A 20,318-nucleotide genomic window follows, 5' to 3' on the forward strand; every position below is an offset into this window, starting at 1 on the left:
GAGGGGGACAGAGGGCGTGGGAGAGAGTGAGGGGAGAGAGAGTGGGAGAGAGAGAGGAGAGAGAGGTGGTGAGAGAGAGAAGTGGGGGAGATAGAGAGGTAAGTGAGAGAGGTGGGGGACAGAGAGGTGGCGGAAAGAGAGAGAGGGGGAAGAAAGAGCTAGGGAAGAGAGAGGGGAAGAGAGAGGGCGGAAAGATAAGGGGAGAGATAAGGGGGAGAGATAAGGGGGAGAGATTGGGGGCGAGATTGGGAGAGATTGGGGAGACGTACCAGGAGAGATAGGGAAGAGAGAAGGGGAAAGAGAAGGAGAAAGAGAAGGGTAAAGAGAAAGGAAAAAATAGGGGAGAGAGAGGGGTTAGAGAGAAATGGATTAGAGAGAGCGAACGGGAGAGAAAGGGGTCGAGTGCAGGGGTCGAGAGAGAGGGTCGAGAGAGTGGGTCGAGAGGGGGAGAGTGAGGGGAGGGAGAGTGAGGGGAGGGGGAGAGAGGGGTGAGAGCGCGGGGGAGAGAGAGTGGGGAGAGAGAGAGTGGGGGAGAGAGGGGGCAGAGATGGGGAGAAAATGAGAGAGTGGAGAGAGAGAGATTGAAGGGTGAGAGATGGGGAGAGCAAGGTGTGAGCAAGAGAGACGGGCGAGAGGATGGCGAACGAGAGACAGAGAGAGGTCCAAGTGTAAGTGAGTGAGTGAGTGAGGGGACAGAAATGAGACAGAGTCAGAGATCGAGAGAGAGAGTGCGATAAGAGGACAAGAGGGAGAAAGAGAGAGAGAAAGATAGAAAGAGGGGGAGAACGAGATAGGGAGAGATACAAGGTGAGCTAGAGAGAGAGGGACGTGAGTGAGAGGCACGCGAGGTGGGGAGAGAGAGAGTCAGGTGAGAGAGAGGGATGAGGTGGAGAGTGAGTGAGTGGGTGAGAGAGAGAGTGAGTGAGGGGAAGAGAGATAGAAAGAGAAGTTGAGAGAGGGGCTGAGAGAGAGAATGAGAGTGAGAGGGTGAGAGATAGAGAGTGAGGGAGTGAGAGAGGTGATCGAGAAAAAGCAACAGAGAGTCTGAGAGAGAGTCAAAGAGAGATGTCTCAGTGAGGACCAGTCCAGCAGAGGTGAAAGCAGGACCCTCACAAGATGATGTGAATGAAGCCTAGAACGTAGCTGTTCCTTACCCAGCTCTGTGTCTATGTCCTGTCTTCCGGGTCTGAATACAGAAGGTCACTAACCCCTCCCTGTGCTGTTTACTGTGAGTGATCTTACCGGCTGCAGGATTTACTGAAGGCTCTAGATCTCCCTCTTCATGTCTCTCTGGCTGACCAAGCGTCTTTGATGTGGTTATGGACGAGACAGGAGTTAGGAATTTGGCTGAGACAGGAACAGCCTGATGACCTACAGGAGACAGGGAAACAGACAGAATGGGAAGTTAGACTGATGCAGTGAGGGATCTGGAAAATCCCTGTCTCCATCCCTGGCCTGTTCTGCTGTGTCTCTCTGGAAAGGGGAATTCCATTGGCTCAGGATCTGGAGTAGCTGCAAGTGTGAGAGACACTGACAGAGGCAGCAATTAGACCCACACAGTGAGGGATACCACATGGAGAGAGACTGAGTGATATCACCAGAGTGCAGGAAGGTATCAGGATCACACAATGGTCATGATGAAAGGGTTGTGATTCATGGTGCACGGGGATCAGTACTCAGTGACAGGTGAGCTACGAGTGGGACAGGTGATGGCCTCGTGCTATTCTCACCCGACTGTTCATCCAGATGTTAATGCTGGGGTCCAGTATAACCCATCTAACTGCTTAATATCCTTTTAGGAAGGAAATCTATTATAGACAGCGGGTCTGGCCTACACATGATCCAGACCCAGAGCGATGGGGTTGACTCTAAACTGCTCTCTGCAATGATACAGCAAGGCACTCAGCTCAAGGGCAGCTCGGGGTGGGCATGTGATGCTGGCCAGCCAGAGACAGCAACATCCCATGAGTGAATTAAACACAACACTGCTGGGAGCAGTGTCCTGGTCAACCATGTCGGTAAGCTTATGGGCAGGACTTTAAACTGACAGAGAGGATGCAGGGCCAGGGTCCGGTGAAAGGAGCTTTCCAAATCCAAAGAGAAAATGGTGATGTAGCTGAAGACAAGCAGAAAGGAACAGGAAGAGACAGAGTGTAACTGAAACTGTTCATCAGTGAATTGGACTGTGACAAGAAATTGTGGAAAGAGTCAGTCGTAATGTTCTTTTTTGGACTGTATAAAGTCTCTGCAATAAGGAGGATGGACTGTGGCACAGAGATAAATGAGGTTTAGTGGTGACAGGGTGAACAAAAGGTGGAACATGAATATTCTATTGTTCACCTCCTTGAGGGGTGACAGGGAGTGCAGGATGGGTAACCCTGACAGTAATGGGTAACAAAGGCATTACAGAGAAAGCATTTGGCCTCAGATGATGAAGCTGAATCAGTCTGAATGCAGATTCTGGGTAACACGTGTCAAAAACACAAGCAGGAGAACAGTTTAGACGCTGCCTAACAGCATTTCATTGCTCAGACCTGTTACACATTCCAATGTATTCCTGTGTAATGCAAAGGCACTGTGATCATTTTGGGAGACTTCAGTCTTTATATAATCTGGGACAGTCACATCGGCAAAAGTGATGTTCTCTGAACTCCTCTTTGGATGTTTCTATCAGTGTTTCTTTGAATAACACGTTGTGCAAACGGCCAGGGAGGTGACTATCTCAGATCGACCGTTGGGTGATGACGCTGAGGGAAGCAGTAATGTCACACTGACATATCCTCTGGGAAATTGTAGTGTAGTGGAATTCAGCGAGATGATGGATTTTTAAAGTGACCATAAAGCACACCCAACAATCATAACCAAAGCCATTGACATGTGTTTGAGAGGGGAACTGACCAAGGTAAACAGGGGAAACAGTGAAGTCTATTGATTGAAATGGATAGTGGAAAACATTTACAGTCAGAGAGATGTACAGCACAGAAACAGGGCCTTCGGTCCAACTCATCCACACCACCAACATATCCTAACATAATCTCATCACATTTGCCAGCACTTGGCCCAAGTCCTTCTCAACTCTTCCTGTCCGTATACCTATCTAGATGCCTTTTAAATGCAGTAATTGTACCAGCCTCCACCACTTCATCTGGCAGGTCATTCCATACACGCAACACCCTCCACATCAAAACGTTATCCCTTACGTTCCTTTTATATCTTTCCCCTCTCATCCTGAACCTAGGCCCTCCAGTTCTGGACTACCCCACCCCAGGGAAAAGACCGTGTCTGTTAAACCTAACCATGCCTCTTATGGCTTTATAAACCTCCATATGGGTTACCCCTCGGCCTCAGACATTCCAGGGAAAACATCCCCAGCCCATTTAACCTCTCCCTTTAGCTCAAATCCTCCAATCCTGTCAGCGACTTTGCAATCTTTTCTGAACCATTTCAATTTACACATCATTCCGATAGGGAGGAGACAAGAATTGCGCGCAATAAGCCAAAACTGGCTTAACCAATGTCCTGTACAGCCAGAACATGACCTCCCAACTCCTCTACTCAATGCACTGATCAGTAAACACAAGCATACCAAACTCCTTCTTCACTATCCTATCGACCCACAATTCTCCTTTCAAGGAACAATGCACTCCGAGGTCTCTTTGTTCAGAAACACTCCCTGGGACATTAACATTAAGTGTATCAGTCCTGCGAAGAGTTGCTTTTCCAAAATGTAGCACCTCCCATTTATCTAAATGAAGCTCCATCTCCCACTCCTCAGCCCATTGGTCCATCAGTTCACCATCCCGTTGTAATGTGAAGTAACATTCTTCACTGTCCACTACCCCTCCAATTTTGGTGTCATCTGTAAACTTACTAACTATACCTGCGATGTTCACATCCAAATCATTTATATAATTAATGGAAAGTAGTGGACGCAGCACCGATCCTTGTGGCACTCCACAGGTCACAGGTCTCCAGTCTGAAAAAACCACCCTCCACAACCACCCTCTGTCTTCTACCTTCGTGCCAGTTCTGTCTCCAAATGGCTGGTTTTCCCTGTATTCCATGAGATCTATCCTTGCTCTCCAATCTCCCATGTGGAAACATTTCGAACACCTTACTGAAGTCCATGTCTCTCACATCCAACGCGCTGCCCTCATCAATCCTTTTGTTACTTCTTCAAAAAACTCAATATCTTGAGCCATGATTTCCCACGTACAAAGCAATGCTGACTATCCCCAATTAGACATTGCCTTTCTAAACACATGTAATTCCTGTCCCTCATGTATCCGTCTTTCCACGTGCCCACGACTGATGTCAGGCGAACCAGTCTGAAGTTCCCTGACTTGTCCTTCCCAGCCTTCCTAAACAGAGATACCATGTTTGCCAACCTCCAGTCTTCTGGCACCTCACCTGTAACTATCAATGATACAAATATCTCAGTAAGAGGCCCAGCAATCACTTCTCTAGCTTCCCACAGAGATCGAGAGTACACCTGATAAGGTCCTGGGGATTTTTCCATCTTTAACCATTTCAAGACATCCAGCACCTCCTCCTCTGTAATATGGACATTTTGCAAGATGACATCATCTATTTCCCAATGCTATTTCCCAAACCATCATTCTATTCTATATCTTCCTGGTCCTTCTCTACAGGAAATACTTGTTCAGTTTCTCCCCCATCTCCTGCAGCTCCACGTGCAGGCAGTATTGATCTTTGGGGGCCTTATACTCTCCCCAGTGACCCTTTTGTCCTTTATGGATTTATAAAAACATTTTCCAAACAATCTCAAGTCCCCTTTTTGCCCTCCTGATTTCCCTCTATCACTACAAAACACTGCACTTGCCCCCTCCCCGAATGATCCATACCCAACACTGTAATCTCTCCCTCCCTGACTGATCACTACCCAACACTGTAACCACCCCTTCCTGACTGATCCCAACCAAAACACTGCAATCTCCCCCTCCCTGACTGATCTCCACCCAACACTGCAGTCTCCCCCTCACTAACTGATCACTACCCAACACTGCACTCAAGCCCTCCCTGACTGATCCCTACCCCACACTGCAATCTCCCTCTCCCTGACTGATTCCTACCCAACACTGCACTCACCCCCTCCCTGACTGATCCCTAACCCACACTGCAATCTCCCCCTCCCTGACTGATCCCTGCCCAACACTGCACTCACCCCCTCCCTGAATGATCCCTACCCAGTACTGCAATCTCCCCCTCCCTGAATGATCCCTACCCAACACTGCACACAACCCCTCCCTGACTGATCCCTACCAAAAACTGCAATCACCACCTCCCTAACTGATCCCTATCCAACACTGCAATCTTCCCCTCCCTGACTGATCCCTGCACAACACTGCAATCTCCCCCTCCGTAACTGATCCCTACCCAACACTGCAATCCCCCCCTCCCTGACTGATCCCTATCCAACATGTGCGAGATAAGTGGCTGTCCAGCCCCATCTACGGCACTTTTTATTTCCCTTCCCAGGAACAAAGACACGGAGGAGTCTGTCCAAAACTTTTTCATTCAACTTTGCAAAGTCGGGTGCTGTTCCCAAAGGTACACACACACAAGCATAGTAATCTCCACACATTATATACATGTATATTTGGGCTTGGTCTACTACTGCTGCCTTGACCAACGAGTGCTCGGATTCCCCACTGTTTTCCTTATTTGGGTTCTGGTGCCTGGGATTATTTTATTATTCACTTGGCCAATCAGTGTTTGAGCTTCCCGTTCTTCCCTTATATGGATGATGTTGTACAACTGTGGTTAAGGGCGGCCTCTCAACTATCGAGGAAAGCTGTTACAACTGTTTCATTCATATAAACGTGGGGGAGGTCCGGCAACAGTTTCGAGTGTCTGCTTGTGTTTACTATGAGGTAGAAAAGACTAAAAGGCAGCTAACCGTCTACCCCCTACATGCTTGTGTTTACTATGAGGTAGAAAAGATTAAAAGGCAGCTAACCGTTTAAAAATTACACTACCCCCTACAAATCCCCCGTGTCTTTTCTTACGGCCTGTAATTTTTCAACCGTAAGTTTCTTCTCCAGGGCATTTAATAACTCCCGAGCTTGTTCATCAAACTGCCCTTCTCTAATACTACCCCCGCCCAAGAGGGATTCACGTTGTTCCATCTCGAGATTTATTCGTTCAACCTGCCCATAGGGAACATCCTTCTCAGTAAGGGCGGTTTCGATCAGTCGTTGAGTTAATCCCGGGACACAGGGAATAACGCAACACCCAAGGGCAGTGAGTACCCCTGCCACTACTATACATGAGACAAGAAAGGGAACGACCACCCCCGTCCATTTACCGAACCAAGCTTCCAACCAGTCCGTGAGGCCAGAGTCGATGCCCGAGTTTTCGGCCAGTTCGTCCGCCAATGTGGTGAGTCCATCCAGGGCGCGGGTGATGGACCCATCAGGGGCTGTGTTGTTGGGGATGAAAGTGCAGCACTGAGTGCCTATCATGACACAAACACCCCCCCTTCTCTGCCAACATCATGTCTAAGGCCAACCTATTTTCCCACGCCATCCGACTAGTGGCGTCCAGTTGTTCTGCTATTCCTTTCACTGCATCCCGGGTATAATTAATGAACCTCTGCTGATTGTAGTAAATATAATTAATCCAATCCACATTCTTATTGATGGTCACCCACCAGAACAGTGACGACTCAAAACCCGCCGCTATCTGGTTCCTCGCCTTGTATTCGTCAGGAACACCCCTGGGGACCCCTATGGCATCTAAATATATGTTATCATCGAAAGAGGTCTCCAAAGCTCTCTCAGTTCTTCCACTAGAACGGGGTCGCTCTTGTTTTTCGAATACCAGGGTGAATGGGATGGCCAATTGAACGATCGCACAAGTGCCCGTCCATTTTTGGGGCAGGGTCGGTCGCAGAACCCTCCCACCACAGTACCACCAGAGGTCTGCCCTAGGTACATGAATGTGGGAGTAATTCCCGCCCCCGGTAGTTTGATTGACCAGCCGGATTGATCCGCTGCACTTGTCAAATGTCCCCACATCGTCGTCCCACTGTAGTCCCGTCCGAGAGACGCAGGCCTGGTGTGTACCCGTTACCCCTGAGAATGATGGCGGGCGGGGCGCCCCCTCAGACCTGACGGGGGGAAACTTCAAACTCAAGGGTCGACAAGTGGGGTCGTTCCAGGCCTCTCGGTCCTGGTACAGCCTTATCATGCAGTCCATGGCTCGTGGGTGTTTCTCCCATCCCAGCGGGAATGGGACCACCTGAGGGTTAGGGCGGGCACTCGTGCATGCGTAGCAATCACTCTTTTTCATGCTCCTCACAGTATATTTGACCTATTCCATCCAGGCATTCGCCTCCCCGTATCCCGTTTCTATTTCAAAGGTCTTTTCCAAATCCGTCGTCTCAATTATTCTAATCTTTTCCTGCTTATCAGTGGTGGATGAGCCCCCAGACTCAGCTTCAATGACCGTGATATACGTGCAGCACAGCTGCATCCCCCCCCATCCTGCCTGGCCCCCAACTCTAATACCCAGTATTGTTCTATTAAGTCTCGCCTCGTTCTTTTCCAAGTTCTTTATGGTCAGATAAAGCGGATTGCACTGATTCTGCCCACAATCCCGTCCAGGGGTGATGGGATCACGGACAACTGACACCATAGCCTGGACCCCGGGGGCTGGAAGCCTACTTAGGCCTTCCCTACCATACAATTGTAATACTAACGTCTGACCCTGGAACCCCCTTTCTCTCTCTAGATTCTGCTTAGTTTGATTCAGGTGACTTTTAGTCCTACAGGGCACCAACTCACAAAGGTCTAAGCTAAATGTCTGTGTTGATTGGTTGGCAAGCACGGAGATGGTGAACCACTGACGGTCCTCTATTTGTTTCATCCGGAGGCCAAATTGGGTAACACGCACACTATGACCCAGCCCAAGGACAATGGCATAGCAAGTTAACAATACGATTGACCGCATTTTGTCGCGACACCCGTAGCCTGAGGGCACAGTTCCTTTAGACTCGCCAAAGTCCGATTAGTTCGTTCTCAGAGTCTCTGTTCCTTAGATGCCTTTGTCAGAGAGGTTCGTTCGTCCTCCGTCGGTTGTGGCACTGGTCCCTTGACTCGAGTGTAATGTGTCCAGCCCTTTTCGGCCGTACGGACAGCCGTTTCGGTCGTCAAAAGTACCAGGAAGGGACCGTCCCAAGTTGGTTCGAGGGTACGTTGCTTCCAGCTTTTAATCAGGACCCACTGACCCGGCTTGACGGTGTGCACCGCAAACTCGAGGGGCGGCGTCTGTGCCAAAAGTCCCTGTTGGCGTAAACGAGATAGAGCAGACCCCAGAGCCACCACATATTTTTGCACAAACATATCCCGAGACTCAAATACAGGAGGTTCCCCCTTCGGCCCATGGAATGGGAGGCCAAATAACATTTCGAAAGGGGAGACGCCCAAATCCCGCCTTGGCTGGGTGCGAATTTGCAACAGGGCAAGGGGTAGGCATTTGGTCCAATGCAGGCCGATTTCACTAGTGAGCTTGGTTAGCTGCTTTTTGATGGTCTGGTTCATTCTTTCGACCTTGCCCGAGGAGGAGGGATGCCAGGGGGTGTGCAAATCCCAGTCAATCCCCATTGCTTGCACTACATTCTGGAGGACGGTCGAGGTGAAGTGGCTCCCCTGGTCAGAGTCAATAGCGCGGGGTCGCCCAAATCGTGGGATGATTTGCTCGAGTAGAATCTTGCTAACCTGAGTTGCCATTGCCGTGGTAAAAGCTTCCACCCATCCTGTCAGGTGATCTACCACTACTAATAGATACTTCAGGCGACCTATGGGGGGGAGCTCAGTGTAATCTACCTGGATATACTCAAACGGCCTATAGGCCGGACTCCTACCCCCTTGTCTTGCATGCTGCCGCAGCCCCCTTTTGTTAATCTTTCGACATGTTATACAATCTCCTGTGACCTGCTTGGCTACCGTGTACAGACCAGGGTGAGCATATCGGCGCAGGAAGGCATCACACAGTGCCTGGGCGCCCCAGTGACCCCCTTGGTGTAAACGGGCAATAATGTCCCGCGTCAACGGTCGATTTAGTAGCTGGCGGCCATCGGGTAAGTTCCACTTGCCTTCCCTATCCTTTGTACCCCCCAGAGACGCGAGAAGAGTTTCTTCTTTGTCAGTAAACGTGGGCACTTCGGTAATTTCGGATATCTGTGGAATCCTTACCAGGCAGTTTATTACTTCCTTCCCCATCCCAGCCAATTTTGCCTGTTCATCTGCCAATTGATTCCCCAGAGTCTCTATTTTATCGTCTTTCTGGTGTCCTTTCACATGTACTACAGCAATCTCTTGTGGCAGCAACAAATCCTCCAAGATCATGGCTACTAGTTCCTCATGGACCAACTCCTTTCCTCTACTATTTATCATTCCCCTTTCTTTCCAGATCTTCCCAAAGGTGTGTACTACCCCAAAGGCATACTTAGAGTCAGTGTAGATTGTCCCGGCTATTCCCTTTAAATTCCTCAGAGCCCGGTGCAAGGCGTACAATTCGCACGTTTGTGCGGACCAGGCATTCGGTAGCCGTCCACTTTCCACTAATTCCCAACCAGTCTCACTAATGACTGCATAACCATTGTGTCTCTTCCCGTCTATCACTCGAGAGGACCCATCAATGTACCACCGCCTTCCTTCATGTAAGGGGGTATCCCTCAGATCTTCCCTCACTTTACTCTGGTACTCTATTATGTCTGAACAGCAGTGTTCCAGTTCCTCCTCCCCTTCCCCTTTCCAAAGAAAGTCCGCCGGGTTCTGGCAGCCCCCGACTTCTATTCGGAGGTCTTCTCGGTCTAACAATATGGCTTCATATTTCAGAATTCTCGAGTCAGTCAGCCACCTCCCGGCCTTCTGATTCAGGATAGTTCTAACCTGGTGGGGAGTAGTGACTGTCAAGGGGGCCCCGAAAGTCAACTTCCTGCTTTCCTCTACCAGCTTTGCCGTGGCTGCCACCGCTTGGACACACTCCGGCCACCCTTGGGAGACTGGATCCAGAATTTTTGACAGGAAAGCCACGGGCTTCCTTTTACCCCCCCCCCCCAGTCCTGGGTCAATACTCCAAGAGCGGTTCCCTTTCTGGAGTTCACAAAGAGGCGAAATGTCTTACTAAAATCCGGCAAGCTTAAAACAGGTGCGGCCATCAATTTTCCTTTTAGGATTTCAATTAACTTTTTCTCCTCCTCCTCCCATTTTATTCTGTTGGGTGCCTCCTCAATGAGTTTTAGGTACAAGTCTTTAGTAAGGGGGGCATAGTCGTCTATCCATAACCGACAATAGCCTAAGAGTCCCAAGAACTTCCGCAACTCCCTCTTGGTCGTTGGGAGGCCTAGTTCGATTATTGCCCGCACTCTTTCCGGACTTATTCGTTTCTGTCCCTGGCTTATCAAGTGTCCCAGGTACTTAACCTCTTTCTCGACATATTGGAGCTTCTTCTGACTCACTCTTAACCCCTTCTCAGCTAGGTAATTTAACAGGGCATTAGTCCCAAGTAGGACGTCCTCCTCCGCCGGTCCGGATAAAAGGAGATCGTCCACGTATTGTATAAGCTTAAGGGCCGGGGACAAGGTTAGTCCCTCCAATAATTGTTCCAGAATCTGCCCGAACAGAGTCGGGGACTCAGTGAATCCTTGGGGGAGTACGGTCCACCTGTACTGTTGTTTTCTGCCAGTATCAGGATCCTCCCATTCAAAAGCAAAAAGATCCCTACTGTCCTTGTCCAGGGGACACGCCCAGAAGGCATCCTTTAAGTCTATAACACTAAACCAGCCGTGGTCCGGGGGGATTCGCCCCAGAATAGTGTATGGGTTCGGTACCACAGGGTGCCGTACTTGGACAATTTTATTTACTTCCCTTAGGTCTTGGACCATTCGGTAGCTCCCATCCGACTTCCAGACTGGCAGGATGGGGGAATTGTATCGTGACATACAGGGCTCTACCAATCCATCTTTTATTAGGTCTTCCATAACTGTCTTCAGGCCCTGCCTCCCTTCCCAAGAGATGGGGTATTGGCGCACTCTCACGTCGGGGCTCTGGGGCTTTAATTTTACCTCCACAGGTCGAATTGCGAGTCCCCCACGGTTCCCTTTGGCGACCCAAACCCTAGGGTCTATCTCTGTCAATCGGGACTCACTAAGGTATGACATGGTAACGGCTAATTCTTCCTCTTCTCCCACTTCTATTCGCAATCCGAAACGGACTATCAAATCCCGTCCCAACAACCCATAGGGAAGATGGGGGAGGTGAAGGAGTTCCACCTGGAGTTCCTCCTCCTCCAGCCGCAAGGGTTGTGTTTCGAATATTTTCGCATTAAAAACCCCACCCTTAACTCTTGAAATGTTTAATGTTTTAGCTTGGAAGCCAACCCCCCTCGGATGGAGGGGAATTGAGGACCTGCCAGCGCCTGTGTCAACTAAGAAGGTAACATCTTGTCTAAATGGGCCCACCCGTAAATTTACCAGGGGTTCTTGGTAGGCCCGTGTTCCGATCCTCCCCTGACTTCCCTAATCCATTTGTTCACACTCCATTTCATACATCCCTTCTCTTTCCCTTTTAAACTCGGGACAATCCCTTTTGAAGTGTCCCAGTTTCCCGCAATGGTAACATCCGGCCTTCTGAGGGCGCTCAATTCCATAAGATCCTCCTCTCTCACTTCTGCCCCGTCTCGCTTCTCTCCCTCTCCAACTTTTCTTCAACGTTCCTCTTTCCACCCCATAATCTCCCTCCCCCATTCCGGTGGACTTACAAGCTTCCCGTACGGCTGCCACCATCATTTTTGTCTTATGTTTCTCCCTTATTACATCCCTCTGAACGTACACCTTCTGTGCTTCCCGTAATAATTCTGCAACATCCTTTTCAGCCCAATCCTCCACTTTCTGTAATTTCTTCTGAATGTCAGGCCATGACTTAGTCACAAAGTGCACCTTAAGCATGCTGTTGCCTATTTCCCCATCGGGGTCTAAACCTGAATACTTTCGCATGGACTCCCGCAAACGGTCTAAAAACTCACTCGGGGATTCATCCTTTTTCTGTCCAACTTCAAATGCTTTTGCTAAATTCCGCTGTTTGGGCACGCAGGTTTGGATCCCCCTGATTATAAGCCTTCTGAGGTCTGTCATATTGGCCCGTCCCCCCGCGTCGTTATGATCCCACCGGGGGTCCTCTAAGGGGTACTTCTGCTCTCCACGCTGAGGGCCGTCCCGATGCTCCCTATCCCAAATGGCCATTGCACTATTCCGGATCATAACAATTTCATCGTAATTAAATAGTATTCTCATCATGGCCTGCAGTTCAGCCCATGTGTATATACTGAGCCCCAGAAATTGGTCCAGTTGCATTCCCACACTGACGGGGTCGTCCAGTAGACGGGGTAGTTCATTACGGAGTTGCCGGATATCCCCAGAATTTAAAGGTTGTACTAAGAACCCGGTCCGTTCATTCCCAAACGGCACCTCTCGTAAGGGGTTCAGCTGTTCAATATTGTCACTCCTCCCAGCTCTCAATCCCTCTTCTCGACCTCTCCGCATCTCGAGTCGGACTGATTTCCTAGTGCCTGGGGTGAGTTCTGTGCCCCCTCCTGTGCCCCCGCCAGCAGTCCCTTCCTCACTGGTCGTAGCCTGCTGGGACCCGGAATTATCCGTCGCAGGAGGGAGGTCCGCGCTGGACGCCTGGTCGTGCGCAGGTGGTATATACGGGGGCGGGGAAGACGGTGGCAAACCGTCGGTGAGGATGTCCCAAGACTTCTGGGGCTTCCTCGGGTCTGTTTGGGGAATCAGAGGATAGAGACGCGTGGGACTCTCGCCGTCGCCCGCCAACCAGGCGGCGGCATATTTGCTCTCCTCTGGGTCAAACGGTTGTTTTCTGTTAACATATACATTTAGGATTTGACACACCCAGTCTTCATCAGACCCATACTCGGGCCAAACTACCGAGGGGGCGCGGATAGGTTCTTTGGTCCATATAAAACAACAATATTTTATCATGGTCTCTTTCTTTAAGTCCTTCGTTCTACTACTGTCCGTCCATAGACTTAACTTCCGACCTAATGGACTATCGGGGGGTATTTCTTTCCCATTTGCAGTCTTCCCTGACTTTTCCTTAGTAAATCTAGAAGTCTGATTTCCCATGGTTTATCTTCGGTCCTGGTCTTAAACGCCCAAAGCGTTTTCACAGATGACCGTCAAAACCACAATTTCCTGTGGTTTATCTTCAGTCCTGGTCTTAAATGCCCAAAGCGTTTTCACAGATGACCGTCAAAACCACGCGGCCAACAAGGAAGAACAAAAGAATCTCTTACCTTGATCCGTGCACGGAGTTGTCTGGCCTTTTTAAATGTGTGTACCCCCGTGTATAGTCACTAACCGGTCGTCCCAGCACTCGTCCGTGTGTTCCTTTTCCAGGATTCAAAATTATTTTTAAATGAGCCGGGTCACATCCTCTCTTGGCCGACGGCCAACGGAACAAGCCGATCAGTGAGAAGTATAAATATATACTAGACGCGTCTTTGTTGTAATCAGGCTTGATCCGTGAGCCGAAGAGACTGCCCCCCCCGGCAATAATTATTTCATCCCGGAGGAGCCCCCAATTGTGCGAGATAAGTGGCTGTCCAGCCCCATCTACGGCACTTTTTATTTCCCTTCCCAGGAACAAAGACACGGAGGAGTCTGTCCAAAACTTTTTCATTCAACTTTGCAAAGTCGGGTGCTGTTCCCAAAGGTACACACACACAAGCATAGTAATCTCCACACATTATATACATGTATATTTGGGCTGGGTCTACTACTGCTGCCTTGACCAACGAGTGCTCGGATTCCCCACTGTTTTCCTTATTTGGGTTCTGGTGCTTGGGATTATTTTATTATTCACTTGGCCAATCAGTGTTTGAGCTTCCCATTCTTCCCTTATATGGATGATGTTGTACAACTGTGGTTAAGGGCGGCCTCTCAACTATCGAGGAAAGCTGTTACAACTGTTTCATTCATATAAACGTGGGGGAGGTCCGGCAACAGTTTCGAGTGTCTGCTTGTGTTTACTATGAGGTAGAAAAGACTAAAAGGCAGCTAACCGTTTAAAAATTACACTACCCCCTACAAACACTGCAATCTCCCCCTCCCTGACTGATCCCTGTCCAACACTGCAATCTCCCCTCTCTCTGACTGATCCCTACCCAACTCTGCAAACTCCCCCTCCCGGACTGATCCCTACCCAACACTGCAATCTCCCCCTCTCTGACTGATCTCCACCCAACACTGCAGTCTCCCCCTCACTAACTGATCCCTTCCCAACACTGCACTCACCCCCTCCCTGACAGTTCCCTACCCAAAACTGTAATCTCAAGGGAATCCCTGGGGATACATAGGGGATACAAGAGTTTACTGAAGAAGGGAATCAGGAGGGCAGATGACCTTGGCTGAAAAGATTTGGGTGAATCCAAAGAGATTCTTGAAGTATGTTAAAGGAAAGAGAATAACTAGAGAGAGAATAGAACTGTTCATGGACATGTTTGTGCAGTATCGCAGGAGTTATTTCCCCTCTGTGTTGACCGTGGAGAAGGACATGAAGGCTTGGGAACTTGGGGAAGTTAGTGATCATCTCTTGGGGACAGTCCATATGACAGGAGAGGAAGTGTTGACGCATTAGAATTTATGAGGGTGGGCAAATCTCCTGGACCTGACTAAAGAATCCAACAACACTGCAAGAAATTGTGAGTCCCAGGCTGATTCTTTTGCATTAGCGTTATCCAGGGGTGAGGTCCCGGAAGATTGGAGGGCAGCAAATGTTGTGCCCGTTTTCGAGAAGGGCTGCAAAGAAAAACCTGGGAACTATAGATCAGTAAACTGAACATGTGTGGTCAGTAAGTTACTTGAGAAGATTCTGAGAGATTAGATATACATGCATTTGGAAATACAGCATTTGATTAGGAGTAGTTAGCATACCCTTTTGTGTGGGAGACTATGCCTCACAAATTTGTTAGCGTTCTTTGATGAAGTGATCAGGAAGGTTGACGAGGGCAGGCCAGTACATGTAGACTCTATAGATTTCAATTAGGCCTTTGATAAGGTTCCACATGGTACCTTGCTCTGGAAGGTTACATCACATGGAATCCAGGGGGCGTTGGCAAACTGGGTACACAATTGGCTTGATGGTAGGAAGGAGAGGGTAACAGTCAGACTGAAGGCCTGTATCTCGTGATGTGCCTCATCGGTCATCAAATCATAGAATCCCTCCTCTGTGGAAACAGGCCCTTCGGCCCAACAAGTCCACTGGTCCTCTGAAGATTATTCCACCCAAACCCATTTCCGTTCCCTATTACTCTACATTTACCCCTGACTAATGCAACTTACTTCTGCATCCATATACAGTATAGGCAATTGAGCATGGCCAATTGACCTAAACTGCTCATCTTTGGGTTGTGGGAGGAAACCCTAGCACCCAGAGGAAACCCACGCAGACATGAGGAGAACATGCAAACTCAGTTGGTGCGGCATATTTGTTCAGTGGTTGGCACTGCTGCCTCACAGGGCCAGGGACCCGGGTTCGACCCCAGTCCCCGGTGACTGTCTGTGTGGAGTTTGCACATTCTCCCTGTGTATGCGTGGGTTTGCTCTGGGTGCTCCAGTTTCCTCCTACAATCCCAAAATATGCAGGTCAGATGAATTGGCCAGGCTAAATTGCCCACAGTGCTCGGTGGATTCGTCAAGGGTAAATATTGGGCAGGGAGAATGGCTCACTGTTCGGCATGCCAGTGTGGTTTGTTGGGCAAAATGGCCTGTTTCCATACTGTAGGAAGTCTAATCCTAAAAGGATTTAACCCAAACAGGCCATCCTGTGAGGTTGGAATTGAACCCAGATCCACGGTGCTGTGGGGCAGCAGTGCTAACCATTGTACCACTGAGCAAGTCAGTGCTAGGCCCACTACTGTTTGTTATCGATATCAATGATTTGGATGAGGATGTTTAAGGCATGATTAGAAAATTTTCAGATTGCACTAAAATAAGTGAGGAAGGTTCTCAGCAATTGCAACAGGGTCTTGATCAGCTGGGGAATTGGGCTGAGAAATGGCAAATTGAGTTTAATATAGACAAGGACGAGATCTAACATTTTGGAAAGTCAAATCAAGACAGGGGTTTCATGGTGAATGGTAGGGCCTGAAGGAGTCTATTGGCACAGAGGGACCTTGGATTCCAGGAGCACGGTTCTCTGAACTCAGGGAGACAGGGCAGTGAAGAAGGCTTTTGGCACACTGGGCCCTTCATCAGTCAGGGCATGGAATATCGAAGTTGGGAAGTTCTGTTGCATTTGTACAGGATTCTGTTTTGGCCACCTTGCCATCGCAAGCATTTTATTAAATTGGAAAGAGTGCAGAAGAAATTTACAAGGATGTTTCGAGTACTCAACTAGACAGTTATAGAGAGAGGTTGGACAAGTTAAGACATTTTCTTTAGTGTGTAGGAGACTGAGGGATATCCTTATAGAGGTGTATAACATCATAGGAGGCATGGACAGGGTGAATGTGCTCAGTCTTTATTCAAGGCTTGGGACATCGAGGACGAAAGGGCATCAGTTTAAAGTGAAAGGGGAAAGATTAAAAGGGAACCTTAGGGACAACCCTTTTCTCCAGAGGTGATATATATATATATGGAATGAACTACCAGTGGAAGTCGTCAAGGAGGATACATTTAATAATATTTAAATGGCACTTGGACAAATACATGGAGAGGAACATATTGGAAGGTTATGGGCCAAGTGCAGGGAAACGGGGTTAGTGTGGATGGACCAGTTTGAGCCAAAGAGCCTGCCTCCATGCTTCGAACTCTATGACTCCATGAACATACCCAGGTGTCCCATAAACAGAAGCAGCCAAAGCAACATGAACATGAGCCATCTCTGGGGATGGGGAGGCAGCCTCAGGTTACATTGACAAACTGGATGGACAGTGTATGAGCTCCAAGCAGCTGCATGGGTCCTGTACACATGCAACATGGAACAACACACATCAGGCCCGAGTAGGAGGTTCCAGGAGCAAATACAATCCCTCGGAAACCAGGGCTCCTCCCAGAATGGGATAATGTGTGCCTTTGGGTTTCTACCTTCCCAGGGAGATAATGACAGGCCCCACACTGATGCAACCACACCCGCTCACAGATGGAGACTCCCACTGCCTTTCTTACGGGTAAGTGCACATTTTGCCCCGAGCCCTGACCCCAGATGGACCCAGATTCCATGAATTATGTGGTTACCCAGTGTAATGCAGCTGATGGTCTCACTCCGTACACAACAGCCATTCCAGGCACCCAGCTGGTGGGCAGCACCAAAAAGATCCCGTCTCTGACCCAGATACATGTTTGGATGAGATTGACCGAACGTCTGTCATACACAGAGTGAACGCTGAGGAGCAAACCGAATAAATCGCCATGTGCCTTAGTCCAGCAGGCCATTCAGCCCTCCCTGAGGTCCAACAGCTAGGGTGGGGCATCCATGATGAAATGAAGGCAGCGATCCTCAATGCTCGAGGGCAGGATAAGGCAGACCCTGCAGAGGCGCTGCATAAATGCAGAACAACAACCAGGGGAATGACCCTCCCCTCCCCCTGTTGCTTCATCTGGAAACTCTGGGTCCAATTTGTCTGGAATTTTGGGGCTATGTCCTGCATCTTTCTTAGCGATGAGAATACAGGCCCGACCCTTTGTCTCACATGTCTCAGAAAGAAGGAGGGCCACCTGGGATTCGAACCCTCAGATGCCCCTGTAATGAGGATTGGGCCCTCCGCTAATTAATCGCTGAATAGGAAGTAGACTTTAGGGATTTCCACGTTGTGGCACAGAGGCTCGGGGACCACAGGTGATTGGTGCTGTTTCCTCAAGAATGGGTGTGTGGTTGTGAGCTATTGAGCACCAGCCCAGACAAGGGGTCAGAGTTCAAACAGTGATATCCCAGGAAACCAACCAGGGAGAATTCCTCAGAAACAAAATTAAAAACAGACTGAGACCAGGAGTGAAGGCTCCTCTCCCAGCTTGTCCCACACACACCAGGTTCTCGCAATGGACTAGTCACTAAACCCAATACCTTGTTCACTAATATTTATCACAAATTGATGCCAATCATAATGAATACATCAGGGATACAGTAACCAGAGTAATGTCCTTCCCCATTAAAATGATTATGTTCCCACCTGACCAACAGGATAAGGGGGTGAAGGACAGGGAAATATGAGGGAAAGCCCACAACAGCAATTCGCAGATGAAAGAAAAGGGAACTCCTCAATGATTTAGCCACAGTACACAAGTCCACTCCCAGGGAAGGAGTGTTTCCGGTCAGTATGCTGACTTGGCTAATTTAGGGAATAAACTCAGGATCCTGACCCAACAACTTTCTAATGAGCCTGAGAAATACTGAATACAGAAAACCCAGAGGAGACTATGGGACAACTGTTGGAGAATCAGGCTAACCATCACTTAGTGACCAAAGTGGAGGGTCACACCAACACGATTAACCAGATCATCCAGGGCCCAATCAGAGATGACGGTGAGAAGTAAAACCACACCCTGTGCAGTAACGGGATGGTGGAACAGATGAGGGAGGAGCTCAGGCAGGCCAGCCATGGGAAAGTCCCATCCCGGTTTAGTGGCAAACAACGTAAATATTTGTTCCAGGAGAACCCCCACACCAACATCTCTCACTGTGAGTGACAGCAGCTCACCAAGGGCTGGGTTAATGACAGCTGTAAGAACACTCTCATTGGGACACTCGGTTTGGTCTGAGGTGTGGGATATAGGTAAAGTAGTGTTATTTCTGCAATTATAATGACTTATGCAAGGTAAATGCACTCACACAAGTGTATAATTGTTTCAACGAAGGGCTGAGGAAAAAGAATAACATCTATGTGGAGGAAATATATAATTGTTTTTGTATTCGCTAAACTGTGCATACAAGAATGAAACGTGCCTGCTAACAATGGTAGACAAATAAATATGGTGCTGTGAGTATGTAGGTTAAGCCAGATATGCTTGTAGAGGCAGTAATTATAATCATCTGTTACCCACTTTTGCAAAAACACAAAAGCCAGCCACAATTAAAAGGTCATAAGGATCAATATGGTTGGGGAAAGGGAGGAAATGTCACAGGTGGGGGTAGTAGATAATAGTGAAGGAGGATATACCTAACAATGGACCACAGCAGGATGTGGTGAAATGGCCCAGTAAAACTTGTACATTGTAATGTACAAGGCCGGATTAGGCAAGAGATAAACAATAGTAATGGGCACCAGGTTTGGAGTAGTGAATCCTATATAAGGAATGTACTTGCTAACCTCTACATGCCCTATTCCGCGCACCATGCTTGCAAGCGTCTAATAAACATACTGATTGCTTCAGATCTTGTCTTGGGCTGAAATTATTGAAGTGAGTGATCTTTGTTTCTCACACCATGTGACAAAGTTAGGATAAAGTCCAATTAATGGAAGTTGCACAAAAATGGTATTTGTTTGGATTACCATTAATCCATCCCACATAATCTGAAGATAGACAGAACAGGGACCACCCCTCAGTAAAAGTGAAGGAACAGGCCATACTATCACATACCCATAGCCTATCATCCATGAATTTGGCTCCTCTCCCATCAAGCTGTGGCCCTAACTGCACTCACCATGATATATCTTGGGGTATTGGTGGTTATGATTGCAGGTTGCAACAGAATGGGCACCATCATTATTCATAAGGCCTGGACACACTCACAGGGGCTATAAGGCTGATATAATTTTCAGGGAATTCTACTCAGAAGGGAATTCAAGGATTTTGAGCCATCAGGACTCTTTCCCTTGTATTTATTCTGATCACTGTCTATGCATCACAATTCTGTACATAATGGCGTTCGGCTCAGACAGCTGGCTACTCTGACAACAAGCACACCCAGCGTTTAAAAGCTGGTTTGCAATTCATTGTATAAGCTTCTTTCCATCTAAATGGATGAGTTGGGGGAAATGTCACAACCTCCTGGCTAAAACACAGATAGACAGCCAAGTTATATTGGCCAAGTAAATCCCCCAAATTACAAATTCCGCACTCCAAGCACAGTGCAAACACAGCGGCCAAGTGGTAATGTCATCAGCATAATGTAAAAGGCAACAGTTCTCCAGGACAGACATATCCCTTATAACGTGTCCACCAAACAAATGAGGGTCCACACAGGAAGGCACTGGGTCCTGCTACAAAAAGAAACTAACATAACAAACCATCAAATGGTTGGAAATATTTCAAACTATTAGCCGATTCTCCTAAT

The 20,318-nt window shown here is 48.5% G+C and overlaps 1 protein-coding gene across 1 annotated transcript; it reads right to left on the reverse strand.

The window, feature by feature from the left end:
* Window positions 1-1,242: 1,242 nt before the first annotated feature.
* Window positions 1,243-19,625, reverse strand: LOC140488204 (uncharacterized). Its single transcript, XM_072588090.1, has 3 exons — window positions 19,622-19,625; window positions 6,329-10,147; window positions 1,243-1,371 (listed from the first exon to the last, which is right to left on the reverse strand). The coding sequence occupies exons 1-2, from the start codon at window positions 19,623-19,625 to the stop codon at window positions 8,043-8,045; spliced, it is 2,109 nt and encodes a 702-aa protein (XP_072444191.1). The 3' UTR covers window positions 1,243-1,371; window positions 6,329-8,042.
* Between the last annotated feature and the right edge of the window lie 693 nt (window positions 19,626-20,318).

The sequence above is a fragment of the Chiloscyllium punctatum genome, chromosome 17 (assembly GCF_047496795.1).
Source record: "Chiloscyllium punctatum isolate Juve2018m chromosome 17, sChiPun1.3, whole genome shotgun sequence".
NCBI classification, from domain to species: domain Eukaryota; kingdom Metazoa; phylum Chordata; class Chondrichthyes; order Orectolobiformes; family Hemiscylliidae; genus Chiloscyllium; species Chiloscyllium punctatum.